The 27,957-nt window shown below is 39.2% G+C and overlaps 1 protein-coding gene across 1 annotated transcript in view; it reads right to left on the minus strand.

The window, feature by feature from the left end:
• The window catches only part of nrxn2b (neurexin 2b), a 435,854-nt gene that overhangs the window by 261,368 nt on the left and 146,529 nt on the right, over positions 1 to 27,957 (minus strand). Inside the window, exon 5 of the mRNA XM_017310305.1 lies at positions 2,041 to 2,070. Within this exon, the coding sequence (XP_017165794.1) occupies positions 2,041 to 2,070 (30 nt within the window). The remainder of the gene's footprint in view (positions 1 to 2,040; positions 2,071 to 27,957) is intronic.

Consider the following 27,957-nt stretch of genomic DNA (forward strand, 5'->3'; position numbering starts at 1 on the left):
GGGGGGGGGCCGTAACACTTGGTCTCGAGAGGTTTGGAGAGTTTTCCCATCTTACATCTGAATGTTGGTGAATGAAATCTGTTGCGATGTTTTGCTCGATGCCTCACACTGTATGGCTAAACCCGTTATAGCTAAGATTTGTTATTCTTTTTGAAACCATCTCGTCTATGGTCTCAGGTTTTGAAAATCAGCCGACAATTTTAGAATCTTGTCATGTGAACCAGACTTTAGAGCAACGGTTTACAAACTTTGTCTCATTGACCAAAATTGCTAATTGACCAAATTTTGACCAATCCTTCCTTTCCACCAATGGTTTTTTGGGGGGGAGGGTGGTGGGTTTTTTGTAAGAGAAGCTTCATTGTAAATCCAAAACTTAAAGATTTTGCATGTTTACTGTATTAAAAGAAAGTCTTCTAGTTTTCAATTTATTTTGGGCTCGATTGAATACATTTATTTTCAGTCATAGGAACAGGACTTTGGTCACTCTCTTTCAAAATGGCTGCTGTAACTAACCGGGTTTAATAAATTTAAAAAAAACTGATTCGGGTGCAGCAAGGCCTGCTTTACAGTAATGTCTGTGAATAAACGTGACTCTGTATTATAGAAATTTTAAAAAGATGAATACTTTGTGCCGAACTTAACATTTTCCATTGTAAGAAAATGACGTCATTAATAATTTTACCCTGATTAAAATGCATCAGCCTCCTGTGTTACATGGGACAGATCTGTATCACTGCTGAATTGCAGTTGGGGGCTCAACAAAATCAGCCCAAGGGCCACAAATGGCCCCCAGGCCACACTTTGGACACACCTGGATTAGAGGAGGATCAAGATGTGTTGGGTAAAGTTTCAGACTGCCTCTTTGTAAACCACTTGAAGGAAAAGCAAATGTATAAAAGCTTTGATTGGGACAGGAAGCTGAAATAATAATGAATAAAAAAGAGACAATTACATAAAAAAAAATAGAGCAGCTGTGACATGGTTCATAATGAGAGGAGAGGCACCTCTTTCTATTCCAGTAAAGGTCAAAACATTCATTGCACATGTTCACTTTCCTCTCGTGAACTTTGCTTTAACACCACATTCAATAAGCCGGGCTCGGCGAGAGGCCAGAGGCTGAAAAAGGGCAGGAAATGAAAAGACATCAGAAGAAAAAAAAAAAAGCTCAAAGAGTCACTTAAAACCAATTCTGTCAACCTGTAAAAAAAAAGGGGAAATCTGTGACAAAAGAGGATGTGTAGCAGACATTAAACAGCTGTTGTGTCACACATAGAAAAACATCAGTAGAAATCTGTGTTCATGTCAAAACATTTCCCATGAAAACCAACGTATAAAACCTGATCCCAGTTCATCTTGGTCACAGTTTGCCCATCGAAGAAATTATACAAAATCATTGCCAAACAATGGGAATGTCAGCAGAGTGGTGATGAGAAACTCTGCACATTCGACAACACTTTCACCTTGAAGTGTTAGTGAATGGAAGCTGGAAGGCATTTCGCTGTTAAAACATTGACCAACAAACACATTTCCAATAGAATCAGAAGTTTTGTCAGGTTAGGGTTTTTTTGTTGTTTTTGATTAAGCCCAAGCAGAAAGGGAGAGCAGAAAAGTGTTACCTTCAGCCCCCGAGGTCAGGCCGGCGGGGTCAAAGGTGGTCAGTGTTGAAGTCCAGGACGTGAGCCATAGGACAGGACAAGGGGTGGGACACACATTGGCGGAGGTCACAGAAAAAAAACACAAAGATAATGGCAGCAAGGGAGAGGAAGGAGGCACAATCAAAGAGGGAGGGAGAGGGGGGCAGAAAAACGAGGGAAAGTTAGAGGACATGGACGAGAAGAAGATGAAAAGGATTAAACAGAGCAGGGGATTTAGGAGAAAAATGGAAGGATACGCCACAGAGGGAAGGTGGAAAGCAGAGGAGGAATTTGTGAGGGAGAACAGTAGCTTTGGGAGCGTAGAGGCTGAGTCAATTCCTCTAAAAAAAAAAAGGCAAAAAGAAAACGAACAAAAAAAGGAAAAAAAAAACGAATAAACCCATACCTTGGTCGTTTAACGTCAGGTGCGCCAGACCTTGAAGGGGAAAAAACAGAAAAAAGGAACACAAAGGAAGAAAAAGAAGGTCATAAAAGGCACGGGAAGGAAAAAAAGCATTGTCACAACGTTGGACTGCAGTTTGTGACAGACATCCTGGGGCAGACTTGGATGTCAGAGTTTAAAAGTAAAAAGAAAAAAGTACAAAAAAAAAAACTAAAACAAGAACAAAACAAAAACAAGAAAGAGTGAAAGATAGAGAGATAGAGAGCGAATAACAACAGAAAACAAGCAAACACTTCTTGAGTGAGGTGTGAGGGGTTCTGGAAAACAAAAAAAAAAAAAAAAAGCATTTTCATTTGGCGCAACCGCCGAAGGCTATTGCTCACACAAATGCTTTTTTTTTTCCACTTGAATACTTATGGAACACACAGAGAACTGTTTGGCAGAAAAACAGGCTTGGATCTGATTGGTTACCTCCAACGCTACTCAAACCACAAAGCAGGAACCTGAGCCGATTCACAGAGAAGACACGACGGCCTTTCAGAGGCTGCCACACCCGTCAAACTTTTCCACCTCAGTCATGTTTCAGCTGCCAGCCTTCAAGCCGGTGCCATTTTGATGAAAGTGCCACAAAAACGCAAAGTCTTACCAAGTATCTTTGGTCTGGTTTCAAGTGCAAATATCTTGGTGCACTTGAATTAAGACATAACTAACTTTGAAGTAACTTTTCAGGAAGAAATGAGTCGATATTTCTTAAAATTTGATGAAAAAGTTTAAGTTCCACCTGACAGATTATTTCACTTATAACGAGACATTTTTTTCCCAAATTATAAATTATATAATCTGCCAGTGCAAGTAGAACCTTTTCACCAATATTAAGGAATTATTGACTTAAAACAAGCTTAATGACAAGTTACTTTAAGCTAATTTTGTCTTAATTCAAGTGTAATACGGCAGCACTTGGAAAATTTTAAATTTCAACTGTTGATTTTCTTTTTTTTAACTGCCTTGTTACTAAAATGTGCTATATAAAAAAACATGACTGATAGATTGATATTTCTGCAAGAAACTAGAGAAAAATACTTGGCAAAATATTGTGATTTTGCAGTGTGTGACTGACCAACACAAAGTTGTACATAATAATAGACAGAAAAGGTTGTACAGACCTAAATCCAATTGGAAAAACTGCAGCATGAAATAAAAATGTCCTTTCAAAGACAATTTCCATCCAGCTTCGTCTACTTTTTGGGAAAAGTGGCCAAAAAATTCATTTTTTTGGGGGGGGGGATGTTAAAACCGGGAGCAGACATCAAAACATCCACAACTGTGATCTGAGTGGAAGACGACTATACAAAGCATCGACTCAGAGGCTGAATGCAATTTCAAAACATACTTTTTAGATTTTGACATGGTAAAAATCCAGGAAATCATGCATCGATTTCTTTCTGCTCTACCATTATGCACCGCCTTCTGTTGGTCTATCCCACAAAAACCCTGTAGAAACACACTGAAGCGTGTGCTCAAACCGTGACGCGTGAAAACGTTTGAAGGGAAATGAATCACTTTTGGAAGACACGCTAAGAACTTGAAACAACACGAAACAGATCACACAGCGTCGGCACAGCCGCAGCATCACAACGTCGGCATAGAAACCTCATACTGGTGGACGGCTACTTTACACAAACTGAGTAAAACATGCAGCTATATTTATTGAAAACACAGAAATCTAATGATCCTTTGCTTATGGTCATAACTAGATAAATATATGGAAGGAGGGACATAAGCCCAAACCACAGAGAAAACATGGTATAAACACGGATCTGTAACTGAATATAGACAGAAGAAACACGCCGGCTTATAAACGCTTTGCTGCCACACCGTTTCACTTCAGCTTCTAGTATAAAGTATGTCAGTGTCTACGTTTCTGTCAAATTCAGCCAAGCTTCTAAGGAAATAGAAACATTAAATAAAAAAGTGATGTGTGTCATGTCTGTTTATGGCCATCTGTCTGTCTCACACATCTACTGTATCTGTTCCTGTCTGTCTTTTTCAGTCTCTATCTTGGTCTCTGTCTGTCTCTATCTTTGCTTCTATATTGTTTTTTTATCTCCGTCTGTCTCTCTATGTCTCTATCTTTGTTTCTATACTTTTATCTTTGTCTCCATCTCTTTCACCATCTCTGTCTCTGTTGATCTGCATCTGTCTCTGTTTTTGTCTGTCTGTCTCAGTCTCTATCCATCTCTGTCCATCTGTCTGTTTCTCTGTATTTCGATCTGCTTGTTTGTTTGTCTTTACATCTATCTTCATATCTGTCCCTCTGTTTCTCTGTATCCGTCTCTGTTTATCTCTCATATCAGTCTATTCGTCTGTGTCTCCATATCCGTCTCTGTTTCTTGCTATCCATTTATTTCCAATATCTGTCTATATGTTTGTCTATTTCCGTCCATCTGATTCTGTCTAAATGTCTGTTTCTGTCCGTCTCCCGTATCTGTCCGTCTCTTTCTGTCCATCTGTCCCTGCTTGCCTGCTTCTGTTTCTTTCATCTATAAGTCTGTCTTTCCCTCACCCCCATTTCTATCTATGGAGCTGTATTCATGAACTCGTACAGCAGCATGTTTTTTGAGAAGAAAGTCCTTCAAGAAAACACTGAGGAGCAAAAAAAAAATTAAACCCTGTGGCCTAAAGCGTAGAACATTCCCAACTAAAAAGAAATTGGATTTATCCTCGGGCAACAGCAGGATATAAAACGGCATTACAGGTCACAAACAAGGAGACTGTAAAGGTCAAATCTTTTTCGAGCCGGCCTGTCTTTCAGTGATCGATAGCAGCTCAAACACAAAGCTTCTGGCGGCCTGAGCAAACAATCGAATGTCAGCAACAATTCAGCGTCAAACGGCAGCGTTTTGAACAGGAGCGGCTCAAACAGGAGCCACGCAGAGACAACAACTCAGCTAACGGTGATCCAAAAGGGACTTCAGGTTTTTACTCAATACTGCCTTATTTTTAGTCTTTCCAGGGGCCAACGACGACGGAAAGGCCTGTTGAAAGACTAACGACACATCTATGTTGTAACTCTGCTCTAAAAACCAGGACATTATACAACTGCTAGATGACTTTTTAGTCATTTAAGACTAAAGACTTAAATGACTACAAGATGTTCTTTCTGTTCTCCATATAATGCATCCTGTGATCCAGGGTGAGAGGAAATGTACAGGCAGAGAGCTTTATTTATCCGGTGGAGGTCGGTTTCCTGCCGGCCCCCTTTGCATAAAGACCAATCATTCTCACTGTGCCACTTTCTGGTTTTGTTCCCTCTGCTCATATTCCATTAAGGAGATAAGGCTGAGGCTCCTGCAATGAAACAGAATGCTGCCGTCGCTGCATACCAAATCACTCAAACACACCACCGTCTACATGTCCTCTCATTCCAGCCTCACGTGGCTGAAGCAGCTGATCAGAAGAAAAAGAAAAAAAAAATCAATACATAAAAAAAAAGGATGAGAAGAAGAGGAAAAACCACAGAGAGAGAAAGACAGTAGAGAAAAAAAAGTGCTGCAGCTGCAGGTTGTTAAATGGCTGCTATTCACAACTAAACTTCCAGCTTTAATTTCACACGCAGGTGAATGAAAAAGAAAACATGAGATAAGAAACAATAAGAAGCCTTTTTATCAGGAGGTGTTAAAACAAAGAAAAAAGAAAAAAAAAGGTGTAGGTAGAAAGCAATTAAAAAGGTATGCACCAATCCGGGATCACACTTCCAAAACACACCACAGTCTCTCCTTCAAACAATACCCTAGGCGATAAGGGAAGCAGAAATGACGGGCGAGATGAAGGGTTTGGGTGAGCGGAGCAGCCCTACATCTTCAGCTCCGGTGGGGCGTTCAGAGGCAGCAGCGGAGATTATCTATCAAAATCACCCCAGAGGAGAAATGGCGACTGATCAGGCTGCCCATCAGCCAGGTCCAGGAGCAGCAGAGTCTCAGTGGTGTACATGGAGAGCAAAGGCTGGTTCACTAGGACCTGAACTTGGATCTCAAAGCCAAACATCAGAAATGGACCATGGAGCAACAGAAGGAGGTGGCCTGGTCCCACCAATCAGACAGCAAGCTTGATGTCAGATAGATACTTTTAGGGTGCTAAGGTTGTGGTCATAATGTTATGACTGATGCATAATCATCGCAAAAAAAATAAAATAAAAAGTCCCTAAGCCAAACAAACATGTGTCAATCTTTATTTAGGTCACTGACTGCAAATCAACTTTTAGAACACAGTTTTATTTCAATGTCACTTTTTTAAAAATTATTATTATTATTATTATTATTATTATTATTATTATTATTCTCATTCTCTTGTTTTGAAATTGTTTCAAAATGTTTCCAACCTGATGAAGCTGTTTTGAGTAAAATTTAAATGGTTAAGACAACTTTAAACTTATTTTTGGATAATAAAAAAAATATATAAAGAAAAACAGAATCAATGCGGTAACTGATATTTGAAGCTGCCACCTTCAAAAATCTGGCAATTGTTGTATTGAAAAACACAACAATTGTAACTTAATTTGAATTATGTTTGAATGGAGTACAAAAATGTGAGACTTCAATTGCCAAACCAAGCATTTAAGAATAAAACAATAATATTTGTTGCTTTAAAGGAAATTGAAAAAAATAAATATTATAGTACATACTTTGTGTTCCTGTTGTTTCCTTTGGACAAACCAAATTATGGGACACCCAGAGTTTGAGTTATAAGTTTGGATGATACGTCACAATGTTCAACTGTAATGACTCTTGTTCAACCAATGTTGACAAAAATAAAATTACCCACCCCGACTTAAAACACCAGCCAATATCTTAGTGTAAGAAAACCAACATGCTCTTAGGCATGTGGTCATAATGTAATGCCTGATCTGTGTACAAGCACAACCAATTCCAAAGCCACATTCACACCAACGTCCTTCCTTACACTACACTCCATGGCACCGGCTCGACAACAGATAAGGCAACATGATTGAGCATTTACACCAATTATCTTTGTAACACATTTAAATCCGATCACAAGGAAATGCTCTTCAAGGCTTCATCGACATCGGAGGGGAAATCAAACTGCCACGGCAACAAGAAAAGCAGCGCTGCTTCCTTGCAGCCTGGGAGCGTGATGAAATGCGAGCCACCGTTCTCGCACCTCCTTGACATCTGAGCATTGATTACATTGTTAATCGTGTGGCGAGCACAGATGGGAGTGTCTAATGGAACGGGTGCTGTCTGGAGAGTGTGACTGCCTGGTTATGATCGAGTGGCAGATGGAGGCCAGTCATAATTTTGTCATTAGAAGAGAACATGGTTCTGTTATGTGCTGTTTTTCCTCCCATTTCCTTCCGTTTACTACCTTTATTGCTCACCTTAACTTTCTTGGCCTCCATATGCAACTCTACGTTGGCACCTATTGTTTCCTCCTTTCTCATCTGCCAGTACATAATGCTCTTTAATTTTTCTAACCGCTCTTCTTGAACCATTGGATGCTTAAAAACAGACCTCTAATAGCGTCCAATTAGCATAGCATGTATGTTTAGCAGATAACGGTTATGCTATAGCGGCACGCATTTCTGAAAGATCCGTCACAGCTTTAGTCGCAATTTTTTAAACATTTTTTTTATAAACCTTAAGCTCCATCATCCCAGACACATTCACACACACGAGCAGATGTGTTGGGTCACAGCAGAAGCGACTCGCCACTCGAGGGGGACAAAGAAAAATGGCCGTCATCATCATTATCGTCTTCTATTCCTTTTCAACTTGGGTTCTCATCTAACGCCGCATCCCTCGTTTCTTGGTTGAACACACAGAACGAGCCACAAGAATACGTTCACCTTGAAGCTCCCCTCCCTCCTGTGGGATCCACATGGCATATTAAATACTATGATTTCCAAAGACTTATATCGACATCTGGTTATTTCCTAGTTTATGTCCTCCTTGAAAACATATCGAGGTAGAGACAGGTTTTGTTTTGCTGAATGCAAAGTGTGTTTGAGAACAGCTGTTCAAATCTACTTTTGAAGAAGGGAACAAGGATGTTCAAAAGGTACAAACTGAAACAGCAGTAATACAATAAACTAGAACTGCAAGCAGTTGTGAGTGGGTTCCAAGCCCAACAAAGCAACTCTGCCCTTGTTTCACATCGTGCACTTTGTTAAAGCACTTTGTAAAAAAAAAATATATATATATAATTGTATTTTTTAGAATTTTTTTTTTACATATTTGTTAACATTTTCATTATATTGTTACAATATAAGACAGATAATCTGTGAAAAAAAAACAAGCCTTATCCCAGTGCTTCTAGTATAAACTGCAGAAGCAAACCAGTCAAAAACAACCAATCAGAGACAGGAAGAAGGTCTTAGAGGCATCTGTCACTCTTGTGCTAACTCCTCTCGCTAGCAATCTGTTAATCTACAGCTGGTTTGCCACAAAATAACCTGCCACAAATGCTAAGGCTAGTTAGCATGGCCACTGATGATGGCAGATAAATGACTTTCCATTTATCAATCAAAAATAACCTAAATGTAAATTCATAAAAATTGAAAAAGATGCCATAGAAAAACATACCACCACACATTCGTTATAATGGTAAATCAGCATGTAGGATGCATCTACTGTACAAACATGAGGCAAATCAAGGCTTAATGCTTCCATCAGGCCTGGATCAATGTTAACCCTGTGATTGCCGTTTTATCTCTGTTAGCAAAGAGGTACAGGCTCTGCTACCGAGTGCTTAAAAACAACAGTGCAAGAGCTTTAAGGTTGATCTCATTCAATGTGAACATTTATCATTTCATCGGACTGATCTATAATGTATGACCTTTCCAAAACTAAATATTAAAACTGCAGCAGGTTTCAGCAGGCTTTAATAATTCAGTCTGAGTGCCAATTGTACGAGGAAGAGAAGCAGGTGACGAGGAGCTGCCACATAAATTCCACGTCTTTCAGCGCTTCAAAAAGTGAACAAATATCAACCCTTTTCATAAAGTGAGGACTTTGGGTGAAGTTGTGGATTTTTTTTTTTTTTTTTGCATATCCCGTTGTTTTCACATCAATTTGATGTCAATTGGAACTTAAATTATTAGATTTTTCACAACTTTATGGCCACAGTGAATCTTAACCAAACTGCAATGCGCAAAACCTTTAATTTCTACAAAGATTTCATTACCAGCGAAAATACTCACCACTTGTAATACCAGGAGGAACATTAATGAATCAAGAGGAATATTTTTTATTAATAAATTCTCCAGACCAACTTTTTTTTCTCCCCCACAAGCAGATCTGGTGTTTCTACATAAAAAATTTAAGAGTAGCAATGAATATTTTAATCAACTTAGGCAAAATAGAATTACAAGAACACCTTCATATTTTAACTGCATTGCAGATTGTTACATATTACTTAGCCCCGAAACAGAACTAATAAAAAAATACATGTAATAGTATTTTTAAGAAAACAATTAGAAAGGGGAGCAGTGAGTCATGCAAAATGCTGCAGCACAACGGTTCGAACTAAACGGGAAAATGAACAAATCTCAAACGTAAATACCATCAAACCGAACATTAGTGCCGTTATAATTAAATAAATAAAAATTAAGGTTGTACATTTTTGCTGAAGTTTCTTGGTTGACACAGATGTCATTGCAAATGGAGAGCAAACAACATTATTTTTGATGTGATAAAAGAGGCGAGTTCGAGGTGCGTCTGTTTTCCCGTTATTTCTTTCCGCTGCTTGAACTGAACCTGTCCAAACGAACAAAGGTTTTCATTGATAGACAGGTAATTCAATGTCTTATTCACACCAGAAACTTGCCTGTCTGGTGTTACAGGTGCATGAGTTTAAACATTTTATTTGAAGTTTTGAAAAAAAAAAAAAAAAAAGGGTAGAGCGCCAACAGGATGGATAGAATTCAAACAGGTGTCTGATAGAATTCAGACACCTGGTATGTTAGGAATAGAAGCAAAGTGTGTATTTACTGTTCAAATTGCAGCAACTATTCTTTGTTTCTTCTTATCAGGACTGAATAAACCCCTCGACAGTGTTCTCGGATTGGTCTTCCTCTGATTCTTAAAAGAGGGAGAAAACAGGATTTCACTTATCTTAGTACGTGCGAGATCTGCTGCTTTACTTTTGAGTCTGAGTCTATTCATTCAGTGTAGTGTTTCCACAGAACTACCACAGGGTATCTGACTCCTGGTGAAGCACTAAGCAACTGAAGCATAAAGTCTTTATGGTCTTGTTCCGTTTTACAAAGCAGCAGCAGGGGTCATCTGTCAGTCGTGATGCATTAAACTGTGTCCAGGTCTGTCAGATGTTGCGAGTCACTATTCAAAGTTACAATCACTCAGAGTAACACACCACCACTGAGACTTGACTGGAACCACAATCTCTGATAACTGGTACTTCAACATTGACACTTCAAACTACAAATGATCCAAGAAAATGGCTGGTGGCTGGAATCTGACAGGCTCTGATTGGTGATCCAATTGATTGGTGGGTATTCCTAACATCGCTGGATGTTTTAACAGGAAGGTTGGAGCAGAAGACAGTAAGGCTAAACATATTAGACATCTGCATCTTTGAGCATACTCTCTCTGTATATATAATTCAGTCTTGAAAATCTCAAAATACCAAAACTATTTAAATGTCAAATGTATTTTTTTATGCTTTAATAAGTGATCCTGTCCCCTTTTCTGAAGTCAACTTTCAGAATCATGCATGTTCTTCCATATTACTGTGTTTTTGACAAGAAGAAAAATAAAAGCTTGACCCCTTTATGACGAGTGTCGCAAATTAGCATCAATCCCATTACAGGCTGAATACTGCAAAGGTTGTGCACATATACCACAAATGCTGCATCATACATATAAGCAGTGGTGGGAAGTAACGAAGTACAAGTACTTCGTTACTGTACTTAAGTACAATTTTTGTGTATCTGTACTTTACTTAAGTAGATTTAATAATGGGTACTTTCTACTTTTACTCCACTACATTTTACAGTAAGTATCTGTACGTTCTACTTCACTACATTTCTACAAAAGTGTCGCGTTACTCGTTACATCCAAGTCGCGCTGCTGTTTTTTTCCGTTAAAATGTGAAGTTCAGGGACTTAAGGTGGCGCTGTAAAATCCAAGCAATAACGTGACTTAGTGTCTGTTGTCACCCATCGCCTCCCCCTTTACTCGCATGCGGAGCTCCAAGACATGCGCAGTGGTTTCCTCTGAGTGTCAGTAATATAATAACGCTGCATAAATCATAAGATATGGCGACATGTAAAATCAGCAGCGCTTCGCTTTCACAGACGGTGGGGACTTCGTCCAATTTTTAACGTCACTTGGAAGGAAAGCTTAAAGAAAGGTAAGCTCCGTGGACGTGATGCTAGCAAAGCTAGCTGTATTGACTGAGACACATGTTGCATCTGTGATGAAAAAAGTTGTCACTCATGCACTGAATTACTGTGTGGAGGTGTTGACTGAGGTGTTGCATATATGGGACAACGCTGTGACCAAAGTGCAATATAGTAATATGACATTCATGGATGATCCGATTCTTCTGGACGGATCTTGACCAAGTCCTATAGTGCTGAAGCCTCACTGAGAGCCGTTATTTGTTCTTGTAATGCTCTGCGTACACTGCAGTAGCCATTTTATTTCATTAAAATATCTTTATATTTAATTGGCGAATAAATAAAACAGGAACGTAGCAACACAGAGCATGCTCATTGCTCTTAGTTTTTGTCTCCTGTCATGGTGGCAGACGTTGCAGCAGGAGGGAGGATGAGAACAGTCACGGTGCTCCTCCTGCTTGGTTATTTCTTGCTTATTGGGCCTTGGACAGTGTTCATAGTTGAGCGCTGTTAATTGCTATGTTTAATGGTGCAGACAATTATTTCTGACATTGGCATTATGGGCAACCGCCCAGGGTGTTATTTTTTTAGGAATGGCAGGAGACCTCTAGACCTCTGTGTATTGTGGCACAGAGATGAAAGCAAAACAGAATGAAGAAGAGTTTGAATTGTCACTGGTTAAATTTATTTCAGCTCTAAGTATTTAATATCTAGGTGTTTTTATGGGAAAGTGAATCTTTCAGATCAATTTGAGAAGCAATTTTGATAGGTGCACTTAATGTTATTGTCATTTATTTGGTCTTGGGTTCGGTGGTCTAGACTACAACTCTGCTACGTGGCTCCTTGGTTCCATGTCCTCCTCTGCCAGTTGGATTTCTTKSAWWWCTTTAAAAATATAAGCCACTAGTGGCAAAGTTATGTTAGGACAGGAGACGAGATGTTTCCATCCCTGAAATTATGATGCATAGAATCACATATCTAAGTCTAAACTATGTTACAGAGTAAACACAATAAAAACATGTTTTATCTGTGGCATTGTTCATTAAAATGGCACATTTCTGATGTATTAAAATTAAATACGATACTTTTACTTTTAATACTTAAGTATTTTTAAAAGCCAGTACTTTTTTACTTTTACTTAAGTAAAATGTTAATGTGGTACTTTGACTTTTACTTAAGTACATTTTTTGAGTACTTTCCCCACCACCGCATATAAGTAACATACAAAGGATTATAACAGAAGTGTTTTGCCACCAAATGGAGATCATAGTGGTGTGCTCTACATCCGGTTTATGAATGCAGAAAACTGCATCCGGAAAATCTCATTAGCTCTGGCTTATAAACTCAGTATATTGTCAGAAATGCGAAAAAGATGGAAATAGTCAGAAATGCTGCCAGGAGGTTTCTTGAAAGTACAAAAACATCTGCATTCTTAGCCAGTGGGTGTTATTTAGACATGGCAAAAGCAATATAAAAAAATTCTCACAGACAGCTGTTTAATACCATTTGACTATTGCTACGGTAACCAGGATGTAGCACATAACTTATGAGAATCATAAGTTCTACCTATTGAGGTAGTGCTGAATGACAAAGTGAATCTTAAAGCAGAAAATGAAACACTGTTGCTGTGGTTTACCAGATAAAATAAATTAAATTGTAAACGAGTTTACAGGTCTGACGAGGTTAGTTACAATCACCTGAAACTGATATGAGAGAAGAATAAAGTAGGCACTAATATAGTTATAAGTGTCTGAGCTAATTGCTGCAGGCTGCAAACTTCAGCTTTGAGTTTAACTACTGCATATTCTGCAGAGCAGAGGAGTCATGTTTTTCATGGTTATGGCACCTGAAACACAAAATCTAAATATCGCCCTCTGGTGGTTCTAGTGTTATCAGGATCTTGGCAGTACTAACGTTTTATAGGAATTATGAAACAACAAACGAGGTAGAAAAACTTTTCAGTTTCAAAATGTTACCACAGGATAGCATTTTTACAGGGGTGTGTCAATCTTAGAATAAAGGTGAAACCTTTAAATCAATGTTTGAAGTGGGCTCTGCAATCAAGCTGAAGTGATGCTGCTACTCTATGAGTGTGTTGCTGCTAACTGGGATAAGAGATGGCAATCATTCATCTCAAAATATTCCTACAGGTCCTGTAACATTCCTATAACAGCCTGTTATTGGGTTTATAATAGCAGTTGGCTAAGCCTGTCACAATAAGCAATTAATCAATTAATCACATACATTTACATGAGCTTGATAATCTTGCCTTGCGATTAATATATTTTGAAGGGCAATTTTCAAAAAATAGTCCATTTTATTTATGGTTTTGGATGTTTGTGTGTGTACGTTTATATTTGTTTCATTTATTGTTTTTGGTTGTTGTGTTTTATTTAAGAATCTTAAATATCTCCCAGTTCCAGTGTTGTGTTCTTTATAAAATAAAAGTTTATTGATTTTTGAAAGGGCAAACTTGGATTGTTGTTATTATTACTTATTGAAAATGGGTCTTAACAAAACAACTACTGGGACAGTTTATCATTAAGCACAATGTGTTATCGTGGCAGACTTTGGTAGAGGTTGATGAACATTTTATTTCTACTAGTAGTTTGTATTTTTAAAGCATCGGCTTCATCTTCACCGCAATCTTGGTCTGGGGAAAATGGAGATTGAATGTGGGTTCTCTCTGGGGAATCTGGATCCTTCCAAAGTCCAAAAATATGCCTGCTAGGTTAGATGGGGAGTCTAAGGATGTTTTCATATCTGATAGGCCAGTAAACTCTGTTCTATTTGGGACCAGATTTGCAAAGTTTGTGTCAAACAAACCAAACCCAATGAGAAACCTGTTCCCCTCCTCGCCTGTCCTGGCGCTGCACCAAGAACAACTGAAGAAAACACTGAGCAACACTTCCTTCACAAAATGTAAGTCAAAATGGAGTAGGGTCAGATATTAGCAGTTGGAGGATTTCTCTTTTGTCTTATACAAAATGAGTCTAACTCCAGCAAGAGTTAGACTCATGCATTTGGTTTGGTTGAATTTACCCAGTGTGCCCTGGGTGCAGTCCACTTCCTGTTTTGGGAGCGTTCTCCAGTCTATTTGACATCGACATACACATTTGAACCTAGGTTTGTGGACCAGAGTTCATTTTCTTGGTCTGCATCAGAGTACGATTGAGCATTCACACGTCCCCAAACGAACCAGATTTTCTGGGCAAACGGACTGGAGTTGAAGTAAGCGGACTAAACGGGACTGGTGTGAATGCATCCTGAAGTTGCCCTTTGCAGTGAGTGCGTTTGTTTTTGGTCATGTTTGTCTGTGTTGCTCTGTCATGGACTGACGACATGTCCAGGGTCTACCACCCAATGGCCGCTGGAAGTAGGTACCTTCCCCTTCTTGAACTTCCATGAATACTTGGACATAGACAATGATTGGATAGTTTTAACCATATTGTAAAAACTTAAATCTCAAGTTAATTGCCTCACTGGATAAAGATCAGAGAGGGTGACTAAAGAAAATCTCACACTACACTTCCTCAAATCAACTAATTAAATCCAGAACTAATTGATCCCCATTGATTCACACTTTATTATTAATCATAGCTGCTAGTACGTAACAGAAAACACTCTGAGGAATAAATTCTTGGAGACGGTGGGGGGTGTAGAGATCGTACAGCTTCATTTTCTTCTTCACTAAACATCTCATAAATAAATCGGATGTCCATATGTCAGGATGGAAAAACTTAAAATTAATTTTGCGTTTAAGGTGTCAGGGAAAAACTGCCGTAGTTCCCTTATGCCAACCAACCACAACACAGGAAGAAAACTGCTCAGATAGGCTACCAGAATTTAAAAAGAATGCAGTATTTGATCAACCTGGGAAGTCGAGTAATGGACTCGATGTTACTTATATGTTAGTATTTTTGCCAAATTAGCAAATGAAAGGTCAAGTATTTGAAATATTGAAAATTATACAAATCATTTTCCACATACGTTAAAACACATTTACCACATTTCCTAAAATAATGGAGGAAAGTCATTTTAGCCAATAGGTTTTTTTTTTCTTATTTTTTCTCCTAAATCGTCTTTTGGCCAAAAATGACTCAGGCAGTTATTTTTGGAAGGTAATGCTATATTAACAATACATTTTTCCATATCAATCATTGTACATGATATCAATATAAAAATTAAACATATTTTGGGATATATAAGCACAAACATTATATTCATATCACAATATATGGAACGTTCCAATCATTTGTATATTTACATGAATATAGAATTCCCTGTACAATACATGTGTCATCAATATAATTCATTGTTTTTACAATACTATATTCAAAAATGTATTAGAAAAATATATTACAAGATATCACCATATATTTTTGTTAATGCATTGGTAAGTATTTTCATAACTGTATATATATAGTATGTCATAGCATATAAGATGCATGTAAAAATATGCCCTTTTTGGTTGCAATTCCAATACATATTTATATAGATATATAATATGGTCTATACTTATTTTGCAATATATTAGAAAATATAAATACTAAATGCCATATATGGGAATATACTGCTTAATGTATGGAATGATATTTTGTAATACACATTAATATCATAAGGTCATTTCTATTCTCTCTCATGTTGGACTGCCACAGCTACGCAGCAAATATTCCCTATGTCCATCCGTCCTGTTTCACAAGCAAATTTTATTGAGTGAATGTTTCTGATTGCCACTTTGTAGCTCATTACATGAACTAAAGATACAGAAAGTTCCCCCCCCCAACCCTTTTCCTGGGATTATGAAAGAAAATAAACAGCCCTTTTGATGGAGGAAGGAAGCTGGTCATCAAGTCAAGTGCTCCACGTTCACCTATGCAAAAGTTCAGAATTTAATATTTCTTTTAATTCTTCTTTTCCCAGCTTCCGTTGCCAAGTTATTTTCAGATGGCAAAAATAAAATCAGAACCTTCAAAGTCTCTTTACTCCTCTGAGCTACAAAAGCTCAAGTTAAATGCAAAGAGATCTTCAGGGACATTAGAGCGAAACAGCACCTTGCCTTGAGCATCTCTTGATGCCTAATACTTCATTTCGACAATCATCTCTCACGCTACGGAGCTTAATCCTGTTTCTCTGCATCGACACCGCCACGCCGGGTGTTGCAGATTTGCTTCTGGAGAAATAAAACATGAAATTGTAATGAGTTTTCCTAAAAACGGGGGGAGGCTCCCAGTGAGGTACCGACAGGGAAGCCCCCCACCCCACCCACTTTGTGTCTGGGGGTGGGCGTCAGCAGGTAACCACAACAACTTCCCTTAATGGAAAATTAATGTCCTCCAGCTGAGTCGGCGCACCAACTTCATTTAACTCAACATCTCGTAAACACCATTAGACCTCGACAACAGCAACGCTCCTGGAAGTTCAGTCGTTTGAGAGGGGTTTGGCAATTATGGGGGGAAATTAATGGAAATGTATGTGACAAATGTATTCATCGTTTATGGATTGATTCTGAGAATATTCGGGGAAACGCTTGATTTCCTTCAGATTTGAGGGTCTCGTCTGGCCGTGCGATCATCAAGAGTTACATTCAGGATTACTTTTGGTCAATATTGAAACATTTAAATTATGTAAATTGATTTGTTAATGTAGGCGCTACACTTCAAGAGTACACTGCTTTGAAGGTGATTTGTTTTCTATATTACAACTTCATTTAAATATCTGACAAGTATTCAAATATGCAACTTTGTGAAATGAGAAAAAAACAATAAATTATTCAACTACTAATAGATAAGACCAAGTTATTTAAACCAAACAAATTTTGGATTTTACTGAACCATCCGATTTAGTAAAGGTAGGTTTTATATAGTTCATATAATTCAGACAGTATTTTTATAGTGTCTATTTCAACTGGCTGGAAAGATTTTTGTTTTGTTTCCAAGGGGACCAGGACATAACTAATAGATAAGACAAAGTTATTTAAACCAAACAAATTTAATATTTTCATGAGGCATCAAAATTTATTAAATTTAGGTATTATATGGTCAATACAATTTAGTGGTTACAATTATTTGCCAATATCCCTCCAGACTTCACATTCAGATGTCTGGCAAGATGTGTTTTGTTGCAAACGCTGAGCATTATGTGATTTGCGTCAGTGTGTTGGAATGTGAAGAATAGAATGAATGTGCCATTAGAAAATAAAAGCATGCCTGCAAAATAAAATTGTTATAAAAAATTGGTACTTTTATGTTTGTCAAAAATCAAAACTGCTTACTTGAGTAATTGGACAGGCCCTGTTCTTCTTAAAGTGGCAACATAACGTATTACCTTGTTATGTTTCTGAATATGATCTGGCTTAAACAGCTATGGTTAACGATACACAACATTCGTTAACAGGTTTGCTCTCATAAACAGCCTTAAAGTGACAATAGACAGTTTTTTTTATGGTTGTTTAATTATGATGATGATTTCAAACTGTTATAGCTCAAGTTCATACACTCATTAAAAAAAAGGAAAAAAAAAACAGACCTGAGCAAATGTCAAGTTTCCTTTTAATGCAGACATGACATTATCCCCTTTTTCACATTCAAAGCAGAGGCTTTGATGGTTGCTTTCATCATGCCAAACCCTAATTGGGCAAACTGAACAAATAACAGCAACAGGAAGTCCTATGCATATTCAAACAAGTTGGTTCCTGACTTCCAGCTATTGGAAGGAGCACAACGGTGGAAGGAGAGGAAAGAGAACTGATCAAAAGAAATTAGACTGGGATGAATCCCTCTAGTTAAACTTCTGAAAATGTAACAAATGTCTGACAGTGCAGATGGGGTTGAATTGACACTAAGGAAACTAGTACTACAGGAAATACAAAAAAAAAAAATTAACCAGAACAGGAAACTTAAATTGGCTTTCCAAGATATAAAACTAAATCACTTTATTAATTCAAACTCATTATTTTTTTCACCATTCAGAGTCAATGCTTGTTCCAGCTGTAGCGTTTCTAGCAGAAAAACGACTCGCCCTCTTAATTTTGGAAACATTTTCTGTTTGACCTCAGTGCTATATTACACACTTCACCCCGACTGTATCTCTGCAAGTAGTTTTATTATGTTATTCATAATGCGTGCGTCTCAAAGGTCAAGGGAGATTCAGAACAAGTTAATAAACCTGGCTGTAGTGTCTCACAGGCACAAATAGTGTGAATATTTGCTGTGCGCAAAATATCAGATCATTTACTCAGTGAGATAACTCAGCACAGACTCCTCGTAAAAAAATAAATACAAATCTTCTCATGGTTATGCCATCAGCAGCATAATGGTGACTACATCTGTTACATTACATTGACCATGGTTGTTTACAGAGTGGAAACTGAATAATTTAAACCTAAAGTTGGAGGAAAGTAGTTAAAACAAAGGCAACCACTGAATAGAGACCAAAGAACCTGCCCCTTTATTACAGAACTTATAGTGGAAAAGATCTTTTGATGACAATCTCTGTGACACTGAACCCATTTCAACTTATTAATGACCACTTCAGAGTTCAGGCTCCCACATATTAGGGCGTTTTGTGCATATTCTATGAACTGCGCAAACTTTGCAAACAATGTGCGCGGATGGTAGCGATTTCGATCAGGTTTACCAGGTGTGTCTACTTTTCGCTTGACAGACTCCTTAGCTTCCCACAAACCGAATGGATACTAGCAAATTTGAGCTAGTTGGGCATCTAACCTTGTTTCTTCTCTACCAGGATGGCAACCGCACACCGGCTAGTCCTGCACAGAGTGGCAGTCCCCCTGCGGCGTGTCGTGTTGACTCTCAGTGTTCTGCTTGGTGTTACTTATGAAACAGTTCGATGGGAATAGTGTTTTCTCCAAGCAGTTTGCTGTGTAACACCACATACACAGTCGTAAAAATGTACGTGTCGGGTGGACGTCCACTTTTAGTCCGCTTAGAGTACGAGTAGACGTCTGAAGAACGAAGTACGCCTGGTATGTAGGTTAATCGTGTCCATTCTTGTGTACAGACATATTATGGCTTTATCAGTACACTCTTAAAACAGTGGCCCTCCAGCTCTCTGGTGACATTTTAGACTTGATCGCTGCATGGATCATCTACACAGACTTTCCAAGTGGAGGTGGGGAGAAGGATGACCATGTTCAGAAGCTCCACTGATCAAGTAAGTCCAACTTTACAGGTTTTAATAAGTTGAGTTTGATGTTGATATTTTCAACCTGTGCTTTACCTCATCAACCTGACAATTAGCTGGCCTTCTGACCTCCAGCTGGCAAGGACAGTGGAGGGTCTTGAACCGGCAACCCACTGATTACAGGAGAAACTTCCACACAATCGCTACCATTGCCCCACGTACATTAGGATTACAGAATTACAATTTCCTGCTTTTACAGCAGCATTGAATCTGTATGCTATCATAAACTACTGCTGTAGCACACGTGACGTTAGAAGCTTTGTGCATTTGTTAAGTCAGCTGATTCCTCCCTGGATGATTTATATCAAGAAAAAAAGGAAAGGCTCAAAACAAGGACACATCCCAGGCATGAAAAGGCAACCCGTTAAAAGTCAGACTCAGATCTATGCAAAACAAATGACACGTCAACAGGATAACAACGGTGGGTTGGCCCATACTTGTCTTCCTGTCTCGAATAGATACATCACTGATGCTTTACATACAATCCAGAACATAACATAATTGGTCTGTGTCCTGAATAGATAGTTTATTATAGAGCTTCATTAGCAATTCATTTTGCCAGACACCGGTCTGAACAACATGCACCAAGAGAACCATACTCTCTGTGTAAGTGCATTTGTGTGAGAATAGATAAGTCGGCCACAGTGTGTTATCTGCATTGTCAGGTTTGACCCAACTGGCTATGTTTATCTAAAACACTGGGTCAAAGTTGATGCTTCACATATTTCTGTCCCCTTTAACTGGCTCACAGGTGTCCGGACCCCCCACCTCCCTCTGAAGGACCATTTTTCTACCTCAACACACAAATGAAATAGCTCAGTGCCAACTGTAGCATGGTAGTGGGCTGTCAATGTTATTTATTACCATGGTAATTGTGCTGTTGCTACAAGAGCATTGACTGAATTGTGAATCAGAGCCTTCAAACTGATAAGTTACAGTGCCTTACAAAAGTGTTTCGTGACAATGCAACCTTACACTAATGCATTTTAATGCGATATTACATAGTAAATCAAATTAATCAAGCCTATAATTGTAAAGGGAAAGATAATTATTTCTTCTTTTTTACACAAATGATAAACCAACGCCTTACCAAGTCAAAACTTTATACAGCAACCTTTTCTACTTTTACTGCCACAAGTCTGTTGGGGTACATCTCTACTAGCTTTGCAAATGTGAAAAATAAAGGTTTGTTGCATTCTTTACAACATGCATCAATTTAAGTCGCATCGGCTGAAGGAAAACTGTTTAGAGCAAGTTTTTAAGTAGCTTGTAGGATTTAGGTCTGGACTTCAGAACTGTAACACATGAACATAATTTGAGTCAAACCATTCCAATGTAGCTCAGTTATTCCCGTACAGTAATGGCTCTGATAGCTGGTGACCCTCCTCCCCAGTAGAAGGTGCAGCCCCATCTCCAGACTCAACCCCCAGACTCGTCTCCATTTGCAGATCCTACATAGTTCCTCCCTGTTTTTCGGAACTGTTTCAGGGGTGGTACAACCCGGGTATTGCGTGCAAGCGATTTTGATCGGCAGCAGACTGCACTTGTTGACTGGCACATTGGATTCACGTCATTAGATGAGTAATGACAGTACTTGTGGAAGAGAGCAGCCAGTGTTAACTTTATGGGGCAACCCAGAATTAACTCGTATATCAAGAGATTTCAGAGAAACAGGCCATCCAGGGGTACAAAGTGACATCAACAGAGCATCGACCACAGCCCCTGCATAGAGTTTAGGTAGGGCCTAAAACTCTAAAAAAAAATCCAACCCAAATAAACTCTTCTCTACAGGCATTGTGTCTGGGCCTGATCTAATCCATCTAACTAACTCCAATTAGAGGCCCAAAACTCTACATCACTCATACTGATTCGCCTTTCTGTATTGTATGTATAGCAGACTTATCCAATGCGCCACAGAAGCCAGAGACCGAGCCGAACCCGATCCCAAATTCGGGTCGGACCAGAATTATTTCCTCGATTGTCTATCCTGTTGCACCGACTGCCAGTCCACATGCCTTCCCACTAAGAAGAACACACTGCCGATGGAGACACATCCAACTTGGCCAGAACCGAACCAGACATAATCCAGCTAGCATGAGAATTGACAATGGAGGAGGGGCTTATCAAATGTTCCTCCAGGATAATCCTGGATTTCCTGGATGGAAGTTGTGATCAACCTCCCTTCTCCCACATCACCACAGAATGATACAGTCAACACTGTACTGTTAACCACAGTGTGGATGATGGGTTTAGGTTGATGTACAGTGTTACATTGTTCCAACATACATGTCAGGCAAAAAGAGTTGGCTTTAGGTCTCATCTTACCAGAGAACATCCTTCCACATGTTTATCGTCTCTCCATTCACTGCTTGTGGCTAAATGCAAATGTAGCTTCTTATGTAAAACACTCCAATAACTGACTGACTTCTAAGGTCAGTCAGTTATTAGCGATAGCACAATACAGGATGGCGAACAAAATTTAGACTTCAGCCTTTATCTTCTTTCACAAATATTGATATGGTGAATGAAGTTATAACGTCAAAATATGAAAAACTGAATGGAAACATTTGAAAACACTTAGAATTTTAACTTCAACTATCTTTCTTATCGGAGCAGAAATACAATGGATGCTTGGGAAAAGTCTTTGTGTCCAACACATTCCTTACATTTTAAGAAAAGTTATGGAGCTGTGTCTCTAAGCTTGTTAAAAATACAGTTTTTCTGTAGAAGATCATGCTGAATGTGAACCGCTTAAATTTTAAAGTGCCTGCATGGAGTCTAGAAGCTCCTTCGGCGCTACATTTGATAGTTAGGGGCCTGCGCAAAAGTGAACTTTTGCCATTGCTGTGGGGAATTTTATTAATATTATTTTTTGTTTTAGAAATTGTCATCACCACTGCTGCCAAAATCTCAACCAGCAGAGTCATTCTGGCCAGCGTTCTTAAAGTGTGGGATTTCTTAATCAGACAGCATTGTTGTGCTGGGCTCCAGTGAGCCCATCTGTCAAAACTTCATCTTGGATCCTCCATGCTGCTCAAGCCCCAAGACAGCTCTTTAAGAAAACCGTTCAATCTGCTCGCTGAGCTATTTTTGAATCTTTAGTAATTTTCAATAAAAAGAAAAAGAGGCTCAGGGAAAATGTTTACCGGGTGGCGGAGACCGTTTTCAGTCGAAGGCGTGTGGTGAGAGTTTCCTCTCCTCTTCATCTACTACCTGAAGCTCTACAGAGGGATCTGGCAGCAGAACAGAGGGGTTTGGATCAGGCGGAACCTCGATGTTATTTGGCTCTCGTCCACTACGTGTCTCTTCCTACCAGTGTGTCCAGTTCCCACTGGATTAGTTTATCCAAAGGGAGCCTGCAGCAAACTGGATTAATGGGCTTCTTAATGGACCAGAGAGAGTTCCTTAATTTTGGTTTATTACCGTGTTCAGTGCAGGGGGTCGTTACCTGGTTACAAGTTACAGGTTTAGGGGAGCTGATACGACAGCACATCACATAAGTAAGTACACCCCTGACATTCCTGCAGATATTGAAGTGACACACTGTAGTATTTAATGGAAACCAATGTTAATGCGCTAACTTCAGCATTAGTCCCAAGCATTAATTTAAATGACATTACATGTACTATAATGCCTTTAGAAGTTATGTTCATGTTTATATCGTGTTCTTTACTGTCAGTTTTACTTTCATATTTTGTATGTATAAATATATATATGATCACAAGAGAGCATTTCTATCTCAGACAGTGAAAGTCAGTGACACGCCAAATCAAGTTAATATCCAACTAAAAGTGTACTAAAGAGCTTCATGTGGCCATAACAGAAAGAGAAACTGGAATACAACGAAATATGTCCTATAAAAATCCCTCTGGTAAGTTTTATTGATAAGGTTTTGTTTATCCGATATGAAAATGCATCTTTCAGCCAAGCTGGGGGGTTCTGCATAACTTTCAGTCTATGCTGAAGAGAAAAACTACAAAACAAAACTGCACCAGGCCTTTTGGGTGGAACGCTACAAGTAAAATGTGAGAGAAGTAGCAAAATTTATTAGAATAACATCACCATACACCAGCAGGCTCTTGACTTTAAGTTATTAGCAGGTACCTTAAATATAAATTGGGTCTTTTATTCACCATTCCCTTCAATTTCCCCTGCAAGAACAAGATCTCTGAAAACTGCATCAATAGGTACAAATGCAAAGAAATATAAGTGATAATTACCAAGCAAGGCATCCCATTAGGTTTTTCCTTATGTCATTACACACCTCTGCTTCTGTAACAGGTCCTATAAAAAGGTTTTACAACGCCTACTGTCAAGATTTTAAGTTGCAAATTAAATGTGATCCAACCGTAAATTATTAGCTAGAATAGAAATCTGGTATTCATTCGGTTTTGAGGCCAGGACCGCCTGCGAACGCTTAAAATCCGTGAAGAATCATGGCTACACCAAAAGCAGGCTAATTCCTCTGCTGCAACTCAACACCTTTAAACGATACGGCCCACATTTTACCCATGAGATTGGATAAAGTTTCTTAGCTTTAGAAAGCCAGAAGTAAGACAGAAACAAATATGAGTGAGCAGTTTGGTGTTCCCCTCCCCGTCTGTAAATGAAGCAGCACCTCTCACACCAGCTCTGCATCGAGCGTCGCTTCATTTTGATGCCTTTGAATGTCGTATTCGGCTGAAGGTGCCAAGAAGAGGAGCAGGTAATGAGAGGCGGGCTGCTTGTATTAAGCTACAGGACGGAGTCACAGCCCTTCTTGGCTCCAGAGCTACACTCGGAGGCTTCAGAACTCCTTCATGTTCATATCAATCACACCTCTGTGTGCATGTTATCTGGAGATGGTGCAACAGCAGCGGGAGCTTACAGACTTACAGATGGGGGAGAGCGACCAAGCGAGGGCTGATTTCCAGGCTTCCAGGATTCCTGTGCAAAATTTCGTCTTTCAACATCCACTCATGCTGGCTGGAACATTTTAAACGCAATCATTGATTAGCATTGTAACTGCTTAGTTGTCCAGAATTGATTGAATTGCGTGAATAAAACTTTGAGCTTGATAAGAAATATGTCTTGGTCCCTAAAAAGATGTCGCATTACAAGAAAATTGGTAAAAAAAAAAAAAAAAAAAAAAAAAACACCTCCAATCAAATGATGATTTAATAAGCCTCACACACATTTAAGGAGGAAACCCCTCAGCAATGGCCCCATCAATAATTTCCCAATCAATCAGTTTTTATTAACAGATCAATTTAATATAAACTCCCGCAATTAAAACTAATTGCTTTCCAAAACAAATCTCATTAAACTGACATCAGGACTGAGACCAGATTTCGGAAAGGAGTCAGAATTTTCCAAGCCACACAAAAACATGATTAGAGTTTCCTGAAATACCAGCAGCAATTAAGAAGAACCATCACTTGATTTTTTTGAATTTGTTATTATCTTAAATATTTTAACTGTGTTGTATCAACATAAGCAGCAGAATGACCAATGTAAGAATTCCACTTTGTGAAACCAAATGACCAGGAGATTTTTAAGCACAAGTAAGAAGAGCAGGAAAAAAAAATGTGATGCGAAAAAGAATGTTTCCATTGAAGTTTTGTGAATTTAACCAATTTTGATATGGCCCAAAAAAAAACCCACCACAAAAAAAAAGCTGATTTTTTTTCTAAATTGCAGCGCTTCCATCAAGATGATTTATTTTTGAATCATCAAATCGCTCAACTGCTATTCATTAGCTTTGAATAATGAAACTCAGCTCCCATCATCATGTCTTCATCTCTAGGCTCAACGACTTCTCTATCCATCCCACAAAACCAGTGACGCTCTTCAGACTCCTTCAGCTCCCACCATCTGTAGCCGTGGCAACCCGGGTCTCCACACTACACAGCTGTGGAGTGAGGACACGTTGTTTGCATGCAGCGTCCGTCAGACGTGGCTACACGTGTCGTTAATTATCTGCCGTTGACGGGGAGCTCTCGTATGGAAATTCGTTTGGCGCTTTAGAATGCAAACGGTGTCCATGTCAGCGAACGCCTGACCACAACCGGCAAACGCAGACGTAAGCGGCGTCGTTTGCGGCGGCCGGCGACGCCCGCTTTATGATGAAATTCCTCCACAAGGGCGTGTACACTTCTGGAATGATAGAGACTTCGACTGGCCTCTGGATGTGGAGGTCTCAGTGTTTTTGCTTTTTATTTTAACGTGGACAATATGCATGTGGGTGTGAGGGAATGTGCAATTGTGTGTGGCCTCCTCCTCCTCTCCCTCCTTATCTCTTCCTACCAGGCCACTCTGCCATCATGCACTCCAAAGAGCCCCTAGTTGTCATTCATGGCAACACACAGTCTTGAAAAATGTCACCGTAGGGGGGAGAGACAAAAAAAAGAAAGAAAGAGAGAGAAAGATGGTCAGCGGCGAGGGTTTGAAGCCCTGTGTTGTCTCTGAAGAGTTGTGTTATCTTTTGTGTTTTACTTTACCCTTCACCACACACACACACACACACACACACACACACCAACAACGCCGCAGGGAGAATCCGCTCTACGGCCTTGTAAACGTAAAGTGTTTTCTGAAACGCAAAGTTGTGACAGCAAAGTGTCGATACGGAGCTAAACGGTTATAATTAAGCAAATAAAATGTTGGAATGGAAAAGATAGGCTGGTGTGTGATTGATCTCAAACCGAGAAGACCAGTAATTTCCCTTTTTCAGATGACAGAAGCTGGAAAATGTCGACAGGCGCGTTTAATATTTACACAAACAAAAACGATCAAAACGTATCATTTCACAGACATTCTGAACAAATGAACAAACAGTCACTGGCAACAGGCAAGTGTGAACCTATATGAATTACGGAAACTGATTCTTTCACAACAATACTAAAGATATCTCTCATTAGCTTAGAATAATGACATACAAGTTTGGGTCAGAAGGCAAATGAATGCAGGTCATTCATTTGGAAAAACCTTGTTTGGAATCATTTTGCTAAGTCATAGTACAGACTGTTTAAATGTGCATTTAATATTTGAAGTTGTTATTATGGGGGAAAACAAAGATCACATGTGAAAAAGTTTGCTTGCGTAATAATAATAATAAAAAAAACCCCTGCCGTGCCATCATCCTCCTGCTGCTTCCTGTCGTCTTCTTCATCGAGTCGCATCTGGTTGATCGCAAGATTCATACGGCGTGAAAACATGTTTTCCAATTCAGTTTTTAAAAAATACCCTAATTTTGATGTGGCCCAAAAAAACAAACAAAAAACCACATCCAAGAGCAAACGTGAGTTTTCTTTTTTTTTTTTCCTAAATCAGCTTGTTTTATTAACGCAATTTTAAAGGTCGATGGAAACGCAGCTAATGACACCATCAGTTGTCTGCAGCTTATCCACCTTGTTTGTATTTGCTGCTTCTCAGTCTGTCTGCAGAGCGCCGTTGGTTTGAACTCTCTCTGCTCTGCATCCACAAAGTCGCCTTTTCTCCTTCTCTGGGATTCGGGGTTGTAGTTTAGGTTTTATTTTAAGCTTTTGAGATGCTAATCGGCTGCTCACAGTAGTTAAACGCCACCTTGTTGCCATGGTTACACATCATAGCCGTCCAAAAAGCAAGAGCGAAAATCCTTCCAGCTGCTCGGCATCCAAACCCAGAGGGAAACATCGTCCGAACATTGCAATGCCTCAACCGAAAAAAAAGGTCAACAAAAGTCTACAAAAAGAGCAAATCAGAGCTAACAGGGCAGAACCGCTTCGACATGCTACCACCAGGACCGGCACAGTTCGAGAAAAGTCGAAAATATTTGACTATAAATCACGAAACCAACACTTCATTCTTAAAAGTACATTCTCTTCTTCAACCTTCTATCCATCCTCAGACTTGCCTTCTCACATTTTGCAGATTCTGCAGGCTTCATCAGAACTTCCTCAGCACACACACACACACACACACACACACACGCACACGACTCGGTCTAATGGAATCTGAAGCGGTCGAGATGGAATCCTGCACTTCCAAGTCTAATCTCGAAACTGTGTTCACAAGTGGGAGAATATGAAAAGAAACACGAGCGGCAGAGGTGGATTTAATGAGGCTTTAGCTGTAAACCACGCAAACCACCAGAGCAAAGGAGGTAAAGAAGGTGGAGGGAGAAGACACAGCTTCCTGTACTACTGTCAATCCGCGCTTTAAAAGCAACCAAAAGTTGGAAATCGGTGATGGATGTGACCAAGATGAGCTTATAGGCAGATTGCTGGATTGGTTTAGGTGTTTGATTATGAAATGCCTTCAGCACTTTCCCTCAGAGCGAAAACACTGGAGCCCAAACACCTGTTCTTCCTCGAGTTATT

Source organism: Poecilia reticulata, linkage group LG18 (genome assembly GCF_000633615.1).
Source record: "Poecilia reticulata strain Guanapo linkage group LG18, Guppy_female_1.0+MT, whole genome shotgun sequence".
Taxonomy (NCBI): Eukaryota; Metazoa; Chordata; class Actinopteri; order Cyprinodontiformes; family Poeciliidae; genus Poecilia; species Poecilia reticulata.